Source organism: Oikopleura dioica, chromosome PAR, assembly GCF_907165135.1.
Source record: "Oikopleura dioica chromosome PAR, OKI2018_I68_1.0, whole genome shotgun sequence".
Lineage (NCBI taxonomy): Eukaryota > Metazoa > Chordata > Appendicularia > Copelata > Oikopleuridae > Oikopleura > Oikopleura dioica.
In genome coordinates, this window is record NC_137293.1 from 14,657,092 (window position 1) to 14,675,980 (window position 18,889).

General features: G+C 40.8%; 9 protein-coding genes across 15 annotated transcripts; 1 reads left to right on the forward strand and 8 right to left on the reverse strand.

The window, feature by feature from the left end:
* Positions 1-61: 61 nt before the first annotated feature.
* Positions 62-1,902, reverse strand: LOC145704339 (GPI-anchor transamidase component PIGS-like). Its single transcript, XM_081781791.1, has 4 exons — positions 1,700-1,902; positions 1,323-1,656; positions 1,038-1,277; positions 62-986 (listed from the first exon to the last, which is right to left on the reverse strand). Exons 1-4 carry the CDS (start codon positions 1,900-1,902, stop codon positions 666-668), a joined length of 1,098 nt encoding a protein of 365 aa, XP_081637917.1. The 3' UTR covers positions 62-665.
* A 39-nt stretch (positions 1,903-1,941) lies between these two features.
* LOC145704346 (uncharacterized) lies at positions 1,942-2,789 on the reverse strand. Its single transcript, XM_081781800.1, has 5 exons — positions 2,589-2,789; positions 2,411-2,549; positions 2,290-2,349; positions 2,134-2,228; positions 1,942-2,091 (listed from the first exon to the last, which is right to left on the reverse strand). Exons 1-5 carry the CDS (start codon positions 2,787-2,789, stop codon positions 1,942-1,944), a joined length of 645 nt encoding a protein of 214 aa, XP_081637926.1.
* A 38-nt stretch (positions 2,790-2,827) lies between these two features.
* On the reverse strand, positions 2,828-3,448 carry LOC145704345 (uncharacterized). The gene is made up of 2 exons (XM_081781799.1): positions 3,109-3,448; positions 2,828-3,067 (listed from the first exon to the last, which is right to left on the reverse strand). The coding sequence occupies exons 1-2, from the start codon at positions 3,437-3,439 to the stop codon at positions 2,829-2,831; spliced, it is 570 nt and encodes a 189-aa protein (XP_081637925.1). The 5' UTR covers positions 3,440-3,448; the 3' UTR covers position 2,828.
* Positions 3,449-3,480: 32 nt separating this feature from the next.
* On the reverse strand, positions 3,481-9,168 carry LOC145702036 (vacuolar protein sorting-associated protein 33A-like). The gene is made up of 8 exons (XM_081779248.1): positions 8,775-9,168; positions 8,540-8,722; positions 8,081-8,498; positions 7,810-8,030; positions 7,616-7,768; positions 7,299-7,528; positions 3,713-3,801; positions 3,481-3,669 (listed from the first exon to the last, which is right to left on the reverse strand). Exons 1-8 carry the CDS (start codon positions 9,138-9,140, stop codon positions 3,566-3,568), a joined length of 1,764 nt encoding a protein of 587 aa, XP_081635374.1. The 5' UTR covers positions 9,141-9,168; the 3' UTR covers positions 3,481-3,565.
* A 6-nt stretch (positions 9,169-9,174) lies between these two features.
* LOC145704340 (zinc finger protein 142-like) lies at positions 9,175-10,198 on the reverse strand. Its single transcript, XM_081781792.1, has 2 exons — positions 10,078-10,198; positions 9,175-10,035 (listed from the first exon to the last, which is right to left on the reverse strand). Exons 1-2 carry the CDS (start codon positions 10,196-10,198, stop codon positions 9,218-9,220), a joined length of 939 nt encoding a protein of 312 aa, XP_081637918.1. The 3' UTR covers positions 9,175-9,217.
* Positions 10,199-10,241: 43 nt separating this feature from the next.
* On the reverse strand, positions 10,242-11,319 carry LOC145704343 (uncharacterized). Of its 4 annotated transcripts, XM_081781795.1 has the most exons (3): positions 10,549-11,091; positions 10,472-10,487; positions 10,242-10,432 (listed from the first exon to the last, which is right to left on the reverse strand). In XM_081781795.1, the coding sequence occupies exons 1-3, from the start codon at positions 10,998-11,000 to the stop codon at positions 10,295-10,297; spliced, it is 606 nt and encodes a 201-aa protein (XP_081637921.1). In that variant the 5' UTR covers positions 11,001-11,091; the 3' UTR covers positions 10,242-10,294. The 4 variants fall into 4 exon arrangements, 3 of the variants coding, with proteins under 3 accessions (XP_081637921.1, XP_081637922.1, XP_081637920.1); XR_014134447.1 differs by having other exon boundaries at positions 10,242-10,506; positions 10,549-11,319; XM_081781796.1 differs by lacking the exon at positions 10,472-10,487 and having other exon boundaries at positions 10,549-11,090.
* Positions 11,320-11,513: 194 nt separating this feature from the next.
* LOC145704336 (uncharacterized) lies at positions 11,514-15,119 on the reverse strand. 3 transcript variants are annotated; one of them, XM_081781786.1, is made up of 13 exons: positions 14,819-15,119; positions 14,725-14,757; positions 14,337-14,546; positions 14,120-14,290; positions 13,930-14,079; positions 13,815-13,835; positions 13,320-13,652; positions 12,810-13,268; positions 12,440-12,750; positions 12,188-12,394; positions 11,995-12,144; positions 11,850-11,949; positions 11,514-11,805 (listed from the first exon to the last, which is right to left on the reverse strand). In XM_081781786.1, exons 1-13 carry the CDS (start codon positions 14,918-14,920, stop codon positions 11,641-11,643), a joined length of 2,412 nt encoding a protein of 803 aa, XP_081637912.1. In that variant the 5' UTR covers positions 14,921-15,119; the 3' UTR covers positions 11,514-11,640. The 3 variants fall into 3 exon arrangements, with proteins under 3 accessions (XP_081637912.1, XP_081637914.1, XP_081637913.1); XM_081781788.1 differs by lacking the exon at positions 14,725-14,757 and having other exon boundaries at positions 14,819-15,117; XM_081781787.1 differs by lacking the exon at positions 13,815-13,835 and having other exon boundaries at positions 14,819-15,117.
* Positions 15,120-15,862: 743 nt separating this feature from the next.
* Positions 15,863-18,877, reverse strand: LOC145702518 (uncharacterized). Of its 2 annotated transcripts, XM_081779751.1 has the most exons (3): positions 18,649-18,877; positions 16,247-16,569; positions 15,863-16,169 (listed from the first exon to the last, which is right to left on the reverse strand). In XM_081779751.1, exons 1-3 carry the CDS (start codon positions 18,860-18,862, stop codon positions 16,062-16,064), a joined length of 645 nt encoding a protein of 214 aa, XP_081635877.1. In that variant the 5' UTR covers positions 18,863-18,877; the 3' UTR covers positions 15,863-16,061. The 2 variants fall into 2 exon arrangements, with proteins under 2 accessions (XP_081635877.1, XP_081635876.1); XM_081779750.1 differs by having other exon boundaries at positions 15,863-16,569.
* Positions 16,829-18,627, forward strand: LOC145702517 (uncharacterized). Its single transcript, XM_081779749.1, has 4 exons — positions 16,829-17,242; positions 17,285-17,622; positions 17,665-17,861; positions 17,902-18,627. The coding sequence occupies exons 1-4, from the start codon at positions 16,988-16,990 to the stop codon at positions 18,297-18,299; spliced, it is 1,188 nt and encodes a 395-aa protein (XP_081635875.1). The 5' UTR covers positions 16,829-16,987; the 3' UTR covers positions 18,300-18,627.
* Positions 18,878-18,889: the final 12 nt, after the last annotated feature.

Genomic DNA, 18,889 nt, shown 5'->3' on the forward strand with positions numbered 1-18,889 from the left:
AAAAAAGGTACCAAAAAAACATCGTCGTGAGTAGTGAACCGTAAGCTTCGGACTTGTATGAACTTAAAAATGCACTAGAAAACACAAAAACCGATAAAACTCGGAAATGAACTTGAAATCTAAAAATCGGCCTCGATAAAACAAAAGATCTTTTAATGAGGATTCTTAAAAGGTATGAATCATACCGTATGATAGTACTAGGCTAGTACCTATAGTTTTCCCGCAAAACGAAAAGCAAATCTGGCACATTAAATTGAAACCGGACCTAGGGCCTTCCTTACTAAGGCCTTATTAACCTTAGTAAGGATCCGATTAAGTGCGATTCGAAAAAATGTTCTTATTGATAAAAATAGCAATAATTTAAGTTTAATTGGTATTTTTGCTGTCAGTAAGTTGGCAAGAGACATTTTTATCGAATTCCTTCACAACTCGTCCTTAATTCCCTTCCTTACTACGGCTTTTGTAAAGGTTTTTTTTTGATAAAAGCGTTCTCAAAATGCGTAGGCCGTCGAAAAAATCCTTTTTAAAATCCTTAGTAAGGAAAGGAATTAAGGAAAAATCGCTAAGGATTGAAGATCCTTACTAAGGATCTCTGAAAACTAAGAAAGGAACTATGGTAAGGATTATTTTCCGCCGAAATCTGAAAAAGAGTAAGGAAAAAATCCTTACCTTACTAAGGAAAGGACCCTTAGTAAGCAAAAAAATAAGGAAGGAAGTCCGACCCTAGCTACGGCTCGTTTGAAGCGAGAAAGGATTGGTAGAGCGAGAGGCAGAAAGAAAGGAATGTAAATGGCGAATTTTTGATCTTCGGGGAAATAAAGAAGTTCGAGAAGGGAAGGGTCGAAAAACGCGCCTTCAGACATTCGAAAGGACTTTCGGGCAAGTGAAAGACGTTCATCGAGTTCTCTTTCTGATTCGAGCGCTTGAAGCCCACAAGTGGCGGCTTCTTCGATGTTTTCTGACACTCTCGTGTTGATCACCATGTTCTGGATTGGAGATTAAATATGCAAAGTCAAGAAAACAAATAAAAAACATACCTTCACCTGCGAGACGAGTTTTGAAAGACTGTTCAGTGCCTTTCCAGACGACTTGATAAACTTTTCGATCATCAAGCCTTTTGATTCTTCCGTCACATCGCCGAAAATGATCTCTAGTTCTGAAACGACGTTTTCTAGCATTTGCTCGGTGTCCAGGACTTTTCCTTCAATATTCTGTTCATCGAGCGAGAGAAACTGGAAAATACCCCAGTCGGGTAAAATCGCGGAATTCTTCTTATCCTTTTGAATTATTTAAAATTGGTCTGAAGTGATGAGATTAAATACCTCTAAAACAATCCTCCGGTTTGTCACAAACACAACCGCCTGGACAAGTTTAGAATTTGGATTCTGGTTGCTCTGAAGTCGACCTTCTAAGTTGTTGATAACTGTCGACAGAACAGCCTTGGACCAAACAGTTCTCTGGTAAAAATACTTGGTCGGATGCAGCTTTCCAGGATGGTAAATGACCTGCGTCGTCACAGAGAAATTTGCGAATGGCTTCATTTTGGCGCACCAGTCCTCGAGGATGTTTATGTGAGTCTCGATATTCCAATCGGCGTTAACGTCGGGCAGAACAAGAGATAAGAGGATATCGTAGTTGTCCGATAGCGTCATCAGGCTATTTCAACCCGTTATAAAGAATAGACTCGTCGATAAGATACCTTTCCCGCTCTGGAATTCCAGAAGTTTGGTCATATAGCTGGTTAATTTTATCATAAGAAATTGGCTTTCGTTCGACACTTGTACTATTCCACCAAATAGGGACGCATATTAACGCAATCGCCATCCATATAAAACCGATTTTGTGAAGAAGACTTTTATCACCAAAGGACTTTTCTGGCTTGACCGATTTCTCATCTGCCATTCTATAAATGATGATTTCGCTAACTTCTTTTCAGGATTTTTAAATTAATTGAGAACTTGAAGATCCTTCAATATTACTTTTCGCTTGTAGATTCTTCATTTCTAGCTCTCTCTGCCACTTAGCGGCTTTGCTTTCGTAAAGAATATTATGATAATAGCCTTTTGATAGCGCCCACGTTAGTGTGAAGACCTAAAGAAAGTATTATTTTCGATGAATAGATTGGAAAAATACCAGCAAACTGCTCGAAATCGCGGTCATAAACCAACCATCCTTCGCCAGAGGAGACAAAAGAGCGCTCATTGTTGCGGCTGACGTCGTACCAAAAGCTTTTTCGTGTTTAAAATATTACGAAGAATAAAAACAACGTAATTATCTTTTGAAACATGCCTTGAGCCAGTAAATCACCAGTAATTTCATTTGGAAATAATTCGACGTATTTGAAATATGCTATTTTGAAATCGAAATTATTCTGAAATCAAAGAAGAGTACAATTGATTCCGACCGTTTCCTAGTAAACCAAAGAGCGTCGCAACATATTGAGGAGCTCCTCGGTAGATCCAATACGATCTTCTTCTGTAGACAACAAGAAGAACGGGAAATGCGAGGGTTAATGATCCTGTTACAAGAAGGCCTCTGTAGCTAACGTCCTAAAAGAAGTTTTGAAACTGAAAACTGCTGCGTTCAACCTTGAGTAAATCTGTGTAAGGATGTCTTGGGAATTGTGGATAAAGATAAGTTCCTGCAGCAAAAAGTCCTCCAAGCGCAGCTGATCCCGCAAGAAGGGTGTATTTTGAATAAAGAGGATATGGTTCTCGCACCAACCGAGTACCATCGACTCGGAGTTGGGGCAAACCCGATATTGATCGTCGAACAAGTTTTATGACCATTCTAAATCATGCAAATTCAGAAAAAGAAATTATTGACCTTTATTCATCATTCTTTTCAACAGGTCTATTATCGGCAATAAGAATAGGTTTTGAAATTTGACGAGGGCTACCCTTAATGACAGACTCAACGTCAAAAATATCCGCTTGGGCGTAGTAAATCTCTGGCCCGTCTTCAGTCATTTTCGTTTCCGCATAAATTTGGGCGACTTTTCTACCGGAAGAGCAGTCGTTGGGTCCTTTCACGTAAAACTGCGAGCGACAAAATTCAACACCATTTTCTAAATATACAAATTTTCGCCTTATTTCCGCAATATAGTACCTTGATATTTGCTAAAAGGCGGATCAAAAGAGCGGCGCGGCTCTCGATTGTTCCTGTAATAGTCGACCAGCTCATTGATGTCGGAAAATGCTATTTTTGGAGAGTCGAGTTTGATGTCCAAATCGTCGTTTAGAAATGCGATGTCTTTCATCACCTCGACTGCGGCTGATTGCCCGTAGTACTTGTCGTGCAAAATTGCTTTAGAAGCGTAATAAACTCCGACTCCGACGCCACCAAGAGCAATTATCGGAACAACACTTGATGCGAGGCTATCTGAGGATCTTCTGCATTGGTTTATCAAGGGTCGACAGATTCTACTTTGCCGGAGCATTCTGTATTTATTCTGAAAGCCCTGATTTAAAAAAACGGTAGTGGAAATGAAGAATGAAGAATTTCGCTGAAGTTGACAGAAAATATGAAGTGAAAGCAGAGTTATGCAGAATTTCAGATTGTAATCTCAGTTGACAATCTGAGAGATAAACGATTTTCCGGTGATCGTCTCGGTGCAACCCACAATGATTTCGCGTCCCAGCTGGTTGCTGAGGTGGCTGAGTGCAGCGACTAGAATTTTATGCGCATTACGAAACTAAGTGTTCAAACTTACTTTCGGAAGCAGTAATGCCACCAATCATGAACACAAAAATCGCTGTCGCCCTTTGATTCTCAGAAACTTCGACATCTTGTTGCTCCTCCCTGAAAAGATCGAATAATTACAGTAACTCAATAGCGAACATGCTCGGACGTGGCTATAGAAAACTATCTGCCCCTCGAGTATCATTGAAGTATAACTTTTGTCCCTCTTTTGTCATGCCAATTGAGCCACTTTTATTGATTTCTTTTGGCAAAAGAATGAGGAAGACGAAGCTGAAATCATGAGAAGCACCACGGGTAACAGAACTTGGGGGATTATGCAAAGACATGTAGTATGGATATTGGCGATCGATGCTTAAGTCATTAGCCTCAATCACAAGATGTCAACCAGGGACGTAATGAGTTGTATATTTAAGGGATCCCCCCCCGATCCGAAAAATTTTCCCAAAAAGTATCGAGCGGTGCATATTTAGATTCCTCGTGATCTGAGCGTCATTTTTTAGCTTTATGTCAAGGCCCTCATATCACGTAATTTCTCGTGAGAGCGTGTTGAAGTTGCATTATAATCTATACTTAGCAAAAATTTTCGATTTTTTCAGAATTTGAAGGTCTTCATAACGAGGCAAATAGGGGCTTATTTGAAAGCATATAACGCCCTCATCAAGAAATAAACAGTTTTCGAGAAAGAAATTCATCACTTGGCGGCGATAGAGAGCAAAAAGACTCCAAAAGATCGCTAAAATGACGGCTGAAAGTTTTATAATAAGAAAATTTTTTTCTACTTTCCCAAACTTGATGATCATGCATGCAAATGTAGACAAGGGTTCAATCTTCCTAATCATGAAGAGATATTAGGAATCCATAAGCCCAATAAAAAGTAGATACAACTTGAAAATGACCGAAAATGGCCGTTTTTGGCAACCTAACTCACTTTGACGGCTTCTAATGCATAAGTGAATCTTATAACTAGGGGCTTATCATGCATGCATTTGCTCGTCAAAAAACGGGCTTCAATTTGAGCCCCTATACAGCCCCACACGGATGACGAGTAAAAAGTAGATAGGGGTCAAAGTTGGGAAAATTGGGGGGGGGATCCCTTAAGGCACTGTAGAAGTCCAAGCCAGAAAAATTCAAAGGGAACTTCAAAAAACAACCAATAAATTTAAATGATCTGTCAAGAGTTCGTTTTTATGGTAGAGCATGGGATCAATAAACCGAGCTGTCATAAATCATCAACCCTTTATAGGCCCGGAAGTGACGCCTTTCGAATCCGAAATTATTCTTTGGCCCAATTAACTGACCCATGAAGTTCGGGGATTTTCGTGTTTATCAAATTTGAGTGGTACCATTTTCAACGTAAATATCCCCTGGAAGTAGCACTAATCCACGGCTAGATAAACAGATCGCGATTGGGCTTGACAAAACGGTGACCTGGAAATATCAACAGTTGAGTCGTTTGAGACGGTTCTCTCTTTTGAACTTGAGTCGTGAAATTTCTTGCGACTTTTTCCGATTTCCGGTCGGTAGCAACGCTGGAAGTGTTTCAACTTGGCAAATTTCAATTTTATGCTTCCCGGAGCGAATAAAAGCCGCAATTTGTAGATATCAGATTAGGAAAATCCCAGCTCGAATAATCCCACAGAAACTGTAAACTGGATAGGAAGAAGTAGTCGGCTTATTCGTTGTAGTTTTTCAAAAAATCATAAGAATGGGTCACCTGCATCCTGAGTATTCGGGGCGAATTTCCGTTTGGATTTATGAAGTGGCGGAACTAGAAGCTTTATTTGGACCTCTTGAGAGATTAGCTATATTTAATCAGGCAATTTTTGAAATCACAGAGTGCTATTGTGCTGATTTTCTTGTTACTGTTAATTTTTAGACAAAGCGGTTCAACTTATGAACTCATAAAAAATGTCAGGATTCAGCAAGAAAAAATTTAAAAAACGGAAACGACGCGAATGGTGGATTCTTCTGGCAAGAATCCGTATAAGAGTCACAATATTTGGATAAAAACCTGTCTAAATGATGGGCTTACAGATACAAAAGGGTAAAATCGACTCCGAAAGAAGAAATAGAACATTCGCAGTAGGAGCCCGTACCAGAGGTGTAAAGCCAAAGCATGACCTTTTTGTAGCTAGTAGTGACCCAGTAATTAGTATCAGATCGCCAATTAGCTCACGCTGTGCCCTTCGTGGAGCGCGCGCTCGCACCAGCTGGATCATCGAGCGCCACCACGCGGGCGCTGTCGACAAAAAATATAAAACCAGCGCGAGGAAAGGGGCAAGAGACACGCATACTCAAAAACAGAAACTTTGAAAAAAGACACCATGGTTACCCAGACAAGAGCTCGACGAACTAGGCTGAACTCTGCGCCTGATAGACTAGAGATCAACAACGAAGAAAAGAGCAACGAAAAAATGCGAAAAAAGCGATTCATCGAGACCCGAATGAGTTCCTTTGGCAACATGCGCATCGTGGAGATTCCGGAAATCGACACTTCTGAGAAGTACTTTTGCAAGTCTTGCGACAAAAGCTTCTATCACAGAAGCGCACTCGAGGCTCATCAATTGATCCACTCGACTCTCGATCTGAGCACTTCATCAGAAGACTCCAACCAAGGATCGCCAAAGAAATGCACAAGCTGCAAGAAAAAGTTCTCCTCCACCCTTCGACGAAAAATTCACGATATGAAATACCACACAGACGCTGTTGGAACGAAACTCGAAATTCTAGCTGTTTTATAAATTATTCATCCCTTCAAATTTACAATTTGAGTTTTACAAGTTCAGTGGAAATATTTCTGTAAATAAAATTGATTCGTTTCCAAAAAATGCCTCTTTGATCGACGATTAATAAAAAGAAGCTTTCAAATTATAAAATTATTCGAAGCCAATTGAGCGCGAAATTCGAAATGCTTCGATTCGCGCGAAAAATTACTCGACTGTAACTGATATGCGAAATTTTCAGGTACAAAAACAGCATGTGTGAATTGTGATCGGCAATTTTGTAAATAGGGGCCATGTGTCAAAATATCGATATTAGAAGACAAAAAACGGATCAGAAGGATTGGGATCAACGTCAACTGAAAAAATGGCGGTGCGCCAAGGGGCTAAGACGTATCGATTATTTTCGTCCTTTTCTATGAAAAATTTACGATTGGGAAAGCACCTGAATCAGGGATCTAAATTTTTTCGCGAAAATCGCAATTTGCGAATATTTTGCGATTGCGATGCGAAATTTCGCAGAAAATTCGCAATCGCAAAAACTTCTCTGACCGAATCGCAATCGCATCGCAATCGCAGCTCAGTTTTCGTCAAGATTTCGCAAAATGCGATTTTTTTGCGAATTTTCGTCTTGTCAAATTACTCCCACGATGTTCTGACCTGAGTTCTGTTTAACTCAGAGCCTTTTTTTCTTCAAAAAATAGTCTTAAATCCTTTCAAAAGTGATTTTCTTCACTCAAATTTCGGAAATCGCGACAAAATCGCAATTCGCGAAAAATTCGCAATTTGCGAAAAACATCGCAATCGCATCGCAATTTCCGTAATATTTTGCGTCGCAATCGCAATTGATTTTCGGCAAAAATTTAGATCCCTGACCTGAATGGGATCTTCGTCGACTTCAGGAGCTCGTCGATTCTTCGCCAGCTTCCTGCGCTTGATTCGAGGACGAGTCTTGAAACTAGCGGGGTCCATTTGTTGCCAAAAACGAAGCTTTGATTCGAAGGGTTGAAAAGGTCGTTATTTGTCTCGTTGAGTTTGAGTCCTTTGATGAAAATGTCGCGCCCGAGGCGTGCGTTCTTTTCGCTCTGAGCGTACAAAATTCCACACTAATAATCGAGGTGCCAAAAACTTGTTCTGATAACTCGTTAATCCGCGCTCCAGTACCGGAACGAATCTTGACATGGATTTGGCACCAGTTCCTGGGCGGCCTTCATAAAACACAAAAGTCTATCGTGCCCGTAAATGTTCAATAAATCGCCGCGATAAGCGTCCAGAAACTTTTGACTCAGTCCGTTATTTCTCCAACAAAGAAGAACGAGAATTTTCAACGCTTCTTCGAAAGGAACCTATGAATTTTGTTGAATCGAAAAAGCTAAAAGAAGATCACCTCAATTTCCCCAGAGCAGATGAGTTCCATGCTTTCTTCTGGCGAATTTGCAAGCGCTGCGTGCTCAAGCTCAACGGGTTGGGTGGATAGTTTGTCCAAGATGTCAGTTGCCAGGTCGCTGTGATTATTTAAGGTTTCGCGTTCTTTATTCAATTGAGGCATTCTAGCTACGAAGGCTTTGTATTCTTGGATGGATTTTGCACTTTCCCTCAAAATGGAATATCAAACCGATTCTTTTATGTAGTACTTTTTGTTATTTGATTTTTGAAACTTAAAAGTATATACTTGAGAAGTATATTCCCGTGGCTTTCGTCGAACGAGCTTTTCAACGTTCTTAGTTTCTGTGAAATGATGCGTGCAGCGTGCTTCACATGGACATTGCGTATTTCATTGAAGAACGGATCGTTTGTTAGGTGCACGGTTTTATCCGGCTTTTCCGCTTGTTTGACCGGAACTTTATTCCATTTCGCCTCGAGGAAGCGTTCGAGCAGAGCATTGTATGAAGTCGGGGTGAGCAATGGGCTCACTATATCTGTGCTTCGGTCGATCAAAAGCAGCGTGGCAAACTGGGGGGACGAGATTTTATCTTCTTGAGGAATGAGCTCCTTTCTCGAGCTCAAGAGAAGGTCAACAGTTGCGCAGGATGTTTTGCCACAAGCGAGTATTTTCGGAAAAACGCCAAAAGTAGCCTGAACAAGTTTGGAAAACATATTTGGGATTGCTCAAGAACCTGGAAAGTCATGAGAGACCGCGCAGTGGTCGAAGGCAAGCACTGGTCCCGGTCGATCAGTTTGCGATAAGAGTTCACAATGTTGAGCGTGATAAGACTCGTGTTGAGCATGAAGAGCTCGATAAAGCAGGGAATTACTGAAGCGATTTTTCCGGGCTTATCTGTCTGATCGTTATAGCATCCCTTCCAGAAGGATTTACAAGTTGCGTAAAAAACAGATTGAAAAAAAGCATAAACTGTTGTATCCTGTCTTTTCCCTGAGTAACTTTTTGTTGATAACAGAGATCTTGGGGACAATTATCAAGTGATACTCTGTATTGGACTGGGCAGGAGTCACATTTGCAACGCGCTCGATTATCGAGACTGTATCTGAGCACAGGAATACTGCATATTTCGTCTGGAATCCCGCGAGTCGGCCGCTTTCCGGAAGAGCGACCATTTTTTCGACGCCGTATTCTTGGAGCAGTTTCACGTCGCTGAAGAGAGTGAATGGTGCGGTCAGGTTGGGATCCCAAATCAAGGAAATCGGCGAATCGAATTTTCGAAGGCATCGCAGAAGCTCCTTTCTGTTTAGTTCTTGAATATCCGAAAGATTGACCATCTTAATGACTTTATAAACACATCAATAACAGACCGAGAAGATAACTATAAGTGCAGTTTAGTAGCATGAAATTGCAGTCAAAGTATTCTTGAATGTTTAAGGCGCTCTTTACAGGTTAGTCTATGCTTTTTGATCATATACATTTTCGGTGCACTGAATCCACAATTAGAGCATTCAAAATCATTATCATCGTCATGGAGACACAACTTATGCTCTTTTAGGTTTTTCTCAAGCGTAAAAGATTTGGAACAAATATCGCAGATATATTTTCGAATATCAAAATGAGTGTTTAAATGATGAGCCAAGTTTGATTTGGTAGATCCTCGATAAAGACAGTAACTGCAGGAAAAGGCTCTATTCTCATGAATATTGATATGAGTTTCAAGGGCAGAATGAAACCGGAAAGATGCCTTGCAAGTTGGATAAGGACAGTTATTACTACCGTGTGCATCAGGCTTCTTTCCATGCCCATGGAAAGCAGCTTGATGCAGATTGAGATTCTTCTGAGAAAATGCAATGAATGAACAGTCAGGTTTACCGCATGGAATATCAACGTAATGGTGAATAGATTTAACATGGTTTACGAGGCACCCATTCGATACTTTGATCGTAAATTTACAGCCAGTCTCACTGCAGTGGATGAAAGTTTTATCTTTGCATTCCCAGTGAAAATGGTCCCTGTTTTCGTAGAAAAAATCGAGATGCTCTTCTGGCAACCCAAAGTGTTTAGCGAGTTTTTTAAAATCATCGGGAACTTCTACAACTTTTTCTTCGTTCACACTATCTTTCGTTATATTCTTTCGCTTCTTGTCTGTTTTTGCCGGTTCTATGTCGACTTTCTTTCGTTCAGGAGGTTTCAGAATTTTAAAACTCAGCGAAACTGGATTTCTTTCAACTTAATTCAAGGGTAAAACATATTCATTCAAGAAAAGTCAACCTTTCAATTCCTTCTTTTTCAAACTTTTATTCAGTTCTTCGAGAGATTCTAGCCTGCCTGATGTCTTTAGATATTTTTTTACGAATTTGATGTATCGATCATTTGTTTTTTCTTTTCCCATTTTCTGAATTGAAAAAGGTAACAAAATTTGTATGAGTGAAGATTTTAGGGAAGTGAGAAAGCTAGTAGCAGTGAAGCAAATATCAATAAGAGCAGTCTAAGAGAGCATTCGCTGAACGTCGGAGAGAATCGGCCTTCCCAATTGTTTTCTCATGGTTCCTTCAATTTCCACTGGTGCTAAATGATCCAGCATATTTGGTAAGCCTTTCTTAGCCAGCTCTTCTTGTAGTTCTTTCTTCAGGTCATCTCTTATTTTTTCATAATGGTTTCTCACTTGATCATTTATGTGCCTACAGTAATGAATCATTACTAATGATGACTATAAAAAATAGGGCCGTGAAACTTTTCTACCTGGAAATATCAAAAGGAAACATGCGTCGATTAACTGCGTCGTGTCTTAAAAACGCTTGTCTTTCTTCGTCTTCATATTTTAGATGATATTTCATCTTTGGAACGTCCGTCATACTGTCCTGTATATCTGTTTCAAATCCTTCGTGCGGGGCCACTTCAATTTCGACGATCCAGTTAGGAATTTCCTGACCGTTATTCTGCAGAACAACTGCTTCTTTACCGCACCAGCAATTTGAAGATTCTCCATTAATTTCATGAGGGTTGAAATCATCCTCTTTTGTATCGTTTTTCATCTTATGAAAATCTTTTCGCTTTGAAGTGATGGACGCTTTTGCCGAGACCGCTTCTTCCCGACAAATTATTGGCAGAAATCCGACAGAAACAAGTCCAGGGCGAACTACTGGGTTGAATCTTTCAAGGGCGTCAAATACAGAAACTGACAGGTGATCCATTTGATTTGGAGTTAGACTTAGACCACGGACTTGACCTGAGTCGCGGATGCCCAAATAAATTGTCCCGCCTTTTCAAGGGAATAAAAATTTAACCAGCTCGAATCCGTCTCGAATGGGTCTATCAAGCCTCTCATCCCTTTCCTAGACCTTGATTGAGAAAGCCGCAAATGACGGTGGTGATGGGATGGAGCCTAAATCCTCCGCGCTTTATCTGTTTCTGTGTAATGAACCAATGGTTCTTGAACTCGTGCGTTCTGTCCTCTACTTCGTTTATTTTTGCTCCTTGGCAATAATATCGCTTCCAGCATATTTTTGAACCCATTCTTAAATCGAAAATGGGTTGGTTTTCGATAGATCATTGACGATGATACCCTTAGGAATCACACGATTCTAAGATGTTACTGCCTTTTGGACAGAAATATCCAATCCGAACATCCTCATTTACCTCTTACTTGACAATTCCTGCTCTGCAATAAAACAAGAAAGAATATGGTTGTGTAACAAAAAGGCAGTTTTATTCCGCGGAATGTGTGTGTTGAACTTGTGTGCACAGTGAAAAACGGTCATGTGAGTACAGGAATATATACAATAAAATGTGTTGTGAATGAAAATAAATATACAAGATGAATTATTTAAATATTTATTGCTTTCCTTGGAAAGCTTTTTTGGGGTCGAAGCGTCGTACGTTCCGGACGACGTTGAGGTCATCACGAAGAGCGTCGTTTTCTTTCTTGAGCTTCTTCATCTGACATTCGGCGAAGGAGAGTTTGGTCTTGAGCAGCTCGTTCTCGTCTTTGATCTTGTTCTGAAAGAAATGTGAACAAGGCGCTCTTGAATTCATTGACTTACCATGTACTTGATCTTTTGCTTGTGATTCGCGTGACTCATCTGGTCCGCCAATTTCGAGTTCAGGGCTGCCAACTCCTTCGACTTCTTTTCGTTTTCAGAGCTGAATTGTTCATGTTACTACATTTTAACTGTTGATTTGACTTACCCCCAGTGTCTGCTTTCTTCAGCGAATTTAGCGAGGTCAGCTCTGATCGGCGCGTAGAAGTTCTCGAGCTCTTCGTACTCCGCCTTCCACTTTTCGCACATGGCATCTGATTCCGCCAATTTAACGTGGAGATCTTCGATTTCCGTAGTGCTGAAAACATGTGAAAACCGACTCGTCGAGTATTCTTACTTACCGATCTGTAGCGTCGGCCAATTTCCGCTCGGCAGCGGTCAACTGAGCTCGGAAGTTTTGTTTCTCAGTTTCGGCCGCCTTCAGCTTTTGCTGGAGCGCCGTCAGAGTGCCTTCGTGATCCTTCTTGAAAAGCTCTAGTTGCTCTGTCTTCTGCAGCTGCTCGTCGTATATGGCTCGAAGATTGTCTCGCTTTATCTTGTATTTGGCGCTAGAAAATAAAGTTAATAAATTGAGAAAATAGCGAACGGCTTACCCATGCTCTCGAAGAATTTCAGCTTCTTTTGCAATTTCTCGTTTCTCGTTGACGATTTTCACGAATTTCGCTTCATGATCCTTCGATGCCGCCCTAAGAGTCGAGACTTCTTCCTTCATCGCCGTGAACTCTTCAGAAGAACAGACATTCTTTGCCTTGGCTTCTTCAAGTTCAGCTTTCAAGCGAGCGATTTCAGAAGAAAGATCAGATTGCGCAGATTCGGCCGAGTTGAGCTTCTCCTCGAAGGCTTTCATTGCAGAGTCTGATTGTTCGATCTTCTCAAGTAACTGGACATTTTCAGCCGCAGTTGCCTAAATTATCAGTGTTAAGTAAATTTCAAAAAGCACAAAAGTGCTAAATAGAGAATTACCTTGATCGACTCTTCAAATTGCGAAATCTGCAAGTCCTTCGCTTGGGCAGCGCTTTGAAGTTCAGAAATCTTCGCTTCTGATTCAGCTATTTCTAAATCTCGAGCTTCAGAATTCGCCTTCAGCTGCTTCTCATGGATTTCCTCGGCTTCTTTGAGCTTTTCTTCTTCCTGGAGAAGAGCTGCCTTCAAATTTTCGAGAGCCTCGCTGATTTTCTGATTTTCGGAGAGTTTCTCTTCAAGCTCGGCTGACTTCTCGCTCAAGTTTTCTTTCAACCCTGCGAGTTCGTTGCTCAACTCATGGATCTGCGCCGCCTTCGATTCCTCAGAAGCTGCGGATTTTTCAGAAGCATTTGTCAACGCGGTTTGATGAGTTCTGATCTCTTCCTCCAGGACTTTAATTTGGTCAACTTTTTCAGCGACAGAAGCCATTAATTCTCGCACTTTTGCTTCGGTAGTTCCCTATAAATGAAAGTTAGCTTTTAGAATATCTCTGGTCAAAATATAATGTACCTGGACTTCTCTGAGATCCTTCTCAAGCGCCTTGCACTCATCCCGCTCAAAACGCATCTGCTCGAGTTTCTTCACAAGCGAGTCAGTTTCGCTCACTTGGGAGCCGATATTCTGCTTGAGCGATGTATTCTCGGACTCTTTTATTTTCAACGTCTTGTGCGCTTCTTCGAGCGTTTGCTTGAGCCCGTTGATCTCTGCTGCGTACACGGCGTTGTCTTCTTTCAGCAAGGCGACATTCTCTTTCAGTGGCTCGAGCTCAGCGATTCTGTGCTCCAGGTTGAAGTTAGCCAGGTTCGCCTTTTGTAATTCGTCGCTTTTGTTTTTCAGCGTTGTCTGAAATAGAATTGGTAATGGATTTCTGAAAGTATAAAAATGATTGAATTCCAGGGGCACAAGCTACAGTTTGTTAAGTCCTGTAGCTAGCGCCGTCTGGGATTGAAATAAATGGTACAAAATGATGAATCAGAAAATAGCATGCGTTTAAAATATACAAACCTTGTGTTCTTGCAATTGGACCTTGAAAAGTTTTTAAGATGAATCGGAATGAATGAATTTTCTTTTCTTTTGTAAATAAGAAATCAACGATGAAAACACCGATTGTTATTCTTACCTCTGATTCTGTAATTCTTCCTTCTAGCGCGACGATTTGACCTCTGAGCGTGACCAATTGAGACTCCTTTTCTGTGATCTGTTTGAAAGTCTCGTCTTCTTTCTCCTTCAGCTGGCGCAGCTGATCTTCAAGGATTTTGACTTCTTCGCCCTGATATCTTCTGTGAGAATAAGTAAAAAAGGCAGCTTACCTTTGTCTTGCTGATTTCTAGCGAGTCCTGTAAGGCTTCAAGCTGCTTCTGGAGGCGCGGAACCTTTTGCGCTTCTTCCTTTACTCGCGTGTAGTCTTCCTCGAGCTCGTCTTTCAAATCAGAGATCTTCTGATAGCGTTGTTTCAGTTGAAAATGGTCCGACTCGAGCTCCTGAAAACCGCTCAAGATTGAAGATAACTTTTTTCGAAATACTGACCTTGTATTTGGCCATTTCCTGGGACATGCTCATTTCGAGCGATTTTGAAACTGTTGACTTTCTGGTCCCTCGTTTTGCGATTTTGAAGGGCTCTTTTGACGGGGTCGATTGAGGAGGACCAAGAATCGACTTGTCAGTTTGGTAGGCTCCGCTGATGCTGCTTATGTCCATCATGCTCTGGTCGCGGTACTGGAAGCCGCCTTTGACTCTCTAAAAGATGATTAAATGTCGTTCGGGAAAACGGTTCGAATGGTTAGTAAGAATTTCTTACTAAGAAATGCAGATTTTTTAAATAATTTTTTAGTTATCGATGCAAGGACAATCAAGCAAGTTTATTTGATCACCAAAGATACACCAATTTTTGAGTGATTTGGGTTTTTCAACAAACCTGGCCATTTTGACCGTAATAGCCCCAGATTGACTGAATTAGATTAGTGAAATTTATGATTGTTAGCAATTTTTCCTTTTTAATTAAAACTCACATGGTCATTTTGAGGATTGTATCGCTCGGGCCCAGGAAGATTCTCTTTATTTTTGGTCACGTCGTCGAAGTAGGTTGTTCGTTTGGATTTCGCGAAAGACATTTTTTAAAAATTTTAAATTTGGCTATTCTCTCTGATTTTCAAGAGAGCAAGTGAGGGACAAGCGCCAAGGCTGCGTCGTTCAAAAGCGCGCGATTTGGGATCCACCAATCGCGCTCGCTGCTCTAGATTTTGTCGTTGGCTACAGCGAAAATCTCAATAGGGATTAAAATAGGTGACTGCCTTAATCGTCGCTAAAACGTTGCATCGGTTGCCTTAATCGTCGTTAAAACGTTGCATCGGACTGCTTTAGTCGTCGCTAAAACGTTGCATGGGCTGCCTTAATCGTCGTCTGACTCATCTTGCCTTTTTCAATTTCAAGATAGGTAGGCGCGCGCCAACCAGCGCTTTCAGAGTGTTTCTAGACTTTCCAGATTCTCCCAAGACGACGATTAAGGCAGCCCAATGCAACGTTTTAGCGACGACGATTAAGGCAGCCGATGCAACGTTTTAACGACGATTAAGGCAGTCTCCTATTTTACTTAGAAATGTAAATCAGTGGATTATCAGTGGAGTAGGACCGCTGTAGTTCAACTTGGCGATCGCCGATTTGCTTTTGTGTTTTCAAGTTTTTGAAAACAAGCTGCAGGTGAAAATTTAAAAAATAGACTGAGTTCACGCCGTTGCGAGGAAAAAATGTTTTTCAATTTGGACCGGTATTTTATCTAGAAAAAGCTGGCCTCCACAGAATCTTTAGAAAGGCTTGATTAGCTGCATTTTTCCTAGACCACCTTCAGACCAAAATTGGGGGTTGCCTCTACCTTCATCCTCCTTTTCTCTGTCGTCTGCTAATCATCCATAACAATTCAACATTTGAATTTCAAGTACGTATTCTGCATTTAGACTTGATAAGCTACACATTTGTTCTATGCTCATGCTCGAGTACATGCAATGAAACACGCAAGTTTTTGAAATTTTAAACTTTTTATTTGCCTTTCGTTTTTTTGTGCAAAAATATAACTGAGATGTAGATAAATGAATTACTTTTAATATGGGCAGTTTACTCAAGAGTCCTGGAGCTCTGAACGCTGTTTTGATGCAAAAGAAAGTGAAAAATAAGAGAAACTAAGTAAAGATAAATGGTAAAAATTAAATTTGAAACTGAGTTGTTAATAAATAATTGAACTCTTGTGCTTTGGCAGTATCACTTCTGAAAGCTAGGCAAGTTGCTCCAGTACGGTACTGGATCGAAGGGAGAGGGTTTATCTTCTTTGGCGAGATGCTCACCAGCTGCGATTTGAATGCGTGTAACCTTCGGCTTTTCAGGGTTTTGCGATTTAACTCTCCAATTTGGCTAAAAAAGAGGAGATGATAGTAAAAACGAGAAACCCGTGACAACCAGTGAGGAAGCTTTTGATACTCTTTGCATGGCTCCGTGTAGTTTTCGCCTAGAACAGGGGTTCCGTCGTTGAGAGTGATATATTTCGTCTTGATAACTGGATCGTAATACTCCTTTATAGCCGGCATTTGGTTATCTGAGCGAGACTGGCAGACGTCAGACTGGGCAACGTCGGTCTTCTGCTCGACGTATTCACTCTTAATTTCATTTTCGAGGAATGGCTCCTCCTTGATTTCTGTTTTGATAGATGGTTCGTTTTTGATTTCAGCCTTGACATCTGCTTCAGTTTTGATTGTCTGCGATTTTTCAAAAGCTAAAGGTCAAATTTATTGACTAATTAAAAAGTTCTGAAATGATTTCATGATTTCTAAAAGGCGCTTCAAATTTGAGACCCTGTTTGTTTCACCCTGTTTTAATAATATTAATGCCAGATTAACAGGTTAATTCTCATTCCCGTTTTTCAACCCTAAACTATGCATCCTGATTTTTCATTGAAAATCGATTTTTATCACGGCGCAAGAGTCATTCTGAGTTTTCACCGAAACCTGAGAACAGGGACAGGTTACACAGGGTTAAACCTGTGTTGATTGGACGAGACAGAAAGTCTCGCGGGCGAATAGGCACTCAGGGCAGTTTTCTGCGCACAGGGCGACCTGTTTTGAATTGAAAACAAAAACTGTCCGTTTATCTGTGTCCGCTCAGAAGCATCAATTTTTATCACGATTTTGAAAATGTATAAAAGACAGAGGATGAACGAAGATTGGACCGGGGATTGGAAGGGCATTGTCAAAGACCGGGTTGACAATCCCTGGAATGGAGATGACTGGGTACCATGGAACGTTCCTGAGAAAGTGTACGATCTGGTAGAGCCACGAGTGATGGAACTAGAAGAGCTCATTTTATGCGGTACTTATCCTGGCGATACTCGTTTGTATAGAACTGGTCTTTTACGATGTCGTTTAGAGGGATGCCCATGTTACGGAAAGGTGATTATTTAATGACTAAAAAGAAACTAACTCGAATTTAAGAAACTAAGAACCTACGTGAATAGCACAAAAACAGATCGCCGAGCAGTAAAAGCGATGTGCGACAAACATAAATTGAAATACCCTCTGACCGAAGAACAGAATGATCTTATCTCCCAACAAATGCATCAAACTGCAGTTCAGAAGAAAGCTTCCGCGAAGCTAAACCTAACACAAGAGGTTGTAGCAATCTGTGCGGATATCATGACAAAGCTCTCAAAACATGACCTTCCCCGAGATTTCTGGACTACGGAAGAAATGTTTGTGTTCATTTACGGACTTGTCGAGCGAAAACAACGAGGAGAACCAGTCACCGAAATAACTATCGAAGAGCATCTTCAGTAATTATTTTCATTTTGAACATTCTAATATAATTTCACTAGAAGTGTGAAAGTGCGACATGTGTTGAGGAATCAAACCATTCTCGCCATCGGAAACGAGCCGCGAAATCAGCTTACTGAGGCTCAAATAATGGAGCTTACTACTATTAATTCTGAACAAGTGAAAGTCGAGCCGATGGATGCTGAAAATGACGGAACTCTGATTCAGGAAATAAACGTCGAAGATGACGATGGAAATGGTAACTTTTTGTGAATTAATTTGACTAAAGATGATTTTAGACATCTCTTTGAACAACATTATTAATCAACCGGTGAATCTATCAGAATCGTTTGCCAAATTGATAGCATATCATAATGCGACTCTTGCTCCTACGAATTCGACTCAAATATCAATACCTTCAGACGACAAGCCGAGTAATTCAACTGTAATTGCAAGCAGTACAGAAGCATCACTCGTCGCAGAAGGTGGTTCTGCTAATATAGCAGCAGCTACCACTTCGACCTCCAATGATGCAATAGGCGATTCTCCTGAGCTGGAGAATACTGGCGAAAAAATCGAGAATAATGATGATAAGAAGCAAAGGAGTCTGACGCCCCGAAAGACGCAGAAATCCCGCAATATCCGGGGAACTGTACAGACCTTTTCGGTGTCTATAAACGCTGGGAGTCGATTTTGACAAATGAAGCAAAGGAAAAGCTTTTCGCAGACTTTTCGCTCAACAAACCTCTCTATCAAAGTCCAGACGAAATCGAGGACGTGGATCTAAAGCTAACGATACGAGACGAATGGATCGCTGAATTTCCTTCTTGGCTTTCAAACTTCAAGCCGTTGAATTCAATAGATGACGGATCCAAACAGATACCACTATCGGATATTATAGCGATGCGGCAAATGTATAGAACTGAATTAGAAGCCCGCCACACTCCAGTCAAATAGAATCAGTTAAAATTTCAAACTTGCTCAAAGCTGTGAATAAAATGAAATAAAATAAACAGAATACAGATTTCCAAATTTTTCTAGTTTACCTTCATGTGACTCCTTCATTCTTTGAAGCTGATTAAACAGGGGTAAGATCATATGCTGCTCAAAAACGGTGAAATAATCGCACGGCTCGGTTGGATCGTTGACAAAAGGGTAGCTCGCAATAGGAACATTAAATGGCCACTGTTTTGCGCGAAAAGGTTCATCGACAGTGCCATCCTCTCTTAGTACAGGCTTCATTTCATCGTAATCGGACATCTTCCAATGCTAAGAACTATTGCTTGA

Excerpts from the sequence above, each read along its gene's own strand:
- LOC145702517 (XM_081779749.1), top strand. The coding sequence starts at position 16,988 with ATGTATAAAAGACAGAGGATGAACGAAGATTGGACCGGGGATTGGAAG. Across the intron at positions 17,243-17,284 it reads GATGCCCATGTTACGGAAAG|AAACTAAGAACCTACGTGAA; the intron begins GTGATTATTTAA and ends CTCGAATTTAAG. Across the intron at positions 17,862-17,901 it reads CGAAGATGACGATGGAAATG|ACATCTCTTTGAACAACATT; the intron begins GTAACTTTTTGT and ends AGATGATTTTAG.
- LOC145704345 (XM_081781799.1), bottom strand. The coding sequence starts at position 3,439 with ATGCTCCGGCAAAGTAGAATCTGTCGACCCTTGATAAACCAATGCAGA. Across the intron at positions 3,068-3,108 it reads GCCTTTTAGCAAATATCAAG|AAAATGGTGTTGAATTTTGT; the intron begins GTACTATATTGC and ends TTGTATATTTAG.
- LOC145704336 (XM_081781786.1), bottom strand. The coding sequence starts at position 14,920 with ATGTCTTTCGCGAAATCCAAACGAACAACCTACTTCGACGACGTGACC. Across the intron at positions 14,758-14,818 it reads ACAATCCTCAAAATGACCAT|TCAATCTGGGGCTATTACGG; the intron begins GTGAGTTTTAAT and ends AATCTAATTCAG. Across the intron at positions 11,806-11,849 it reads AGCAAAAGATCAAGTACATG|AACAAGATCAAAGACGAGAA; the intron begins GTAAGTCAATGA and ends CATTTCTTTCAG.
- LOC145704339 (XM_081781791.1), bottom strand. The coding sequence starts at position 1,902 with ATGGCAGATGAGAAATCGGTCAAGCCAGAAAAGTCCTTTGGTGATAAA. Across the intron at positions 1,657-1,699 it reads GGAATTCCAGAGCGGGAAAG|CCTGATGACGCTATCGGACA; the intron begins GTATCTTATCGA and ends GGGTTGAAATAG. Across the intron at positions 987-1,037 it reads AACTCGTCTCGCAGGTGAAG|AACATGGTGATCAACACGAG; the intron begins GTATGTTTTTTA and ends TCTCCAATCCAG.
- LOC145704343 (XM_081781794.1), bottom strand. The coding sequence starts at position 11,000 with ATGGATCACCTGTCAGTTTCTGTATTTGACGCCCTTGAAAGATTCAAC. Across the intron at positions 10,488-10,548 it reads TTTCCTTTTGATATTTCCAG|GCACATAAATGATCAAGTGA; the intron begins GTAGAAAAGTTT and ends TCATTACTGTAG.
- LOC145704340 (XM_081781792.1), bottom strand. The coding sequence starts at position 10,198 with ATGGGAAAAGAAAAAACAAATGATCGATACATCAAATTCGTAAAAAAA. Across the intron at positions 10,036-10,077 it reads GAAAAAGAAGGAATTGAAAG|TTGAAAGAAATCCAGTTTCG; the intron begins GTTGACTTTTCT and ends CCTTGAATTAAG.
- LOC145702036 (XM_081779248.1), bottom strand. The coding sequence starts at position 9,140 with ATGGTCAATCTTTCGGATATTCAAGAACTAAACAGAAAGGAGCTTCTG. Across the intron at positions 7,769-7,809 it reads TCTGCTCTGGGGAAATTGAG|GTTCCTTTCGAAGAAGCGTT; the intron begins GTGATCTTCTTT and ends CAAAATTCATAG. Across the intron at positions 3,670-3,712 it reads TGGCATTACTGCTTCCGAAA|TCGCTGCACTCAGCCACCTC; the intron begins GTAAGTTTGAAC and ends ATAAAATTCTAG.
- LOC145702518 (XM_081779750.1), bottom strand. The coding sequence starts at position 18,862 with ATGTCCGATTACGATGAAATGAAGCCTGTACTAAGAGAGGATGGCACT. Across the intron at positions 16,570-18,648 it reads AATGAAGGAGTCACATGAAG|CTTTTGAAAAATCGCAGACA; the intron begins GTAAACTAGAAA and ends TTTGACCTTTAG.
- LOC145704346 (XM_081781800.1), bottom strand. The coding sequence starts at position 2,789 with ATGGTCATAAAACTTGTTCGACGATCAATATCGGGTTTGCCCCAACTC. Across the intron at positions 2,350-2,410 it reads GACGCTCTTTGGTTTACTAG|CATATTTCAAATACGTCGAA; the intron begins GAAACGGTCGGA and ends ATTTCAAAATAG. Across the intron at positions 2,229-2,289 it reads TGGTGATTTACTGGCTCAAG|CTTTTGGTACGACGTCAGCC; the intron begins GCATGTTTCAAA and ends AACACGAAAAAG.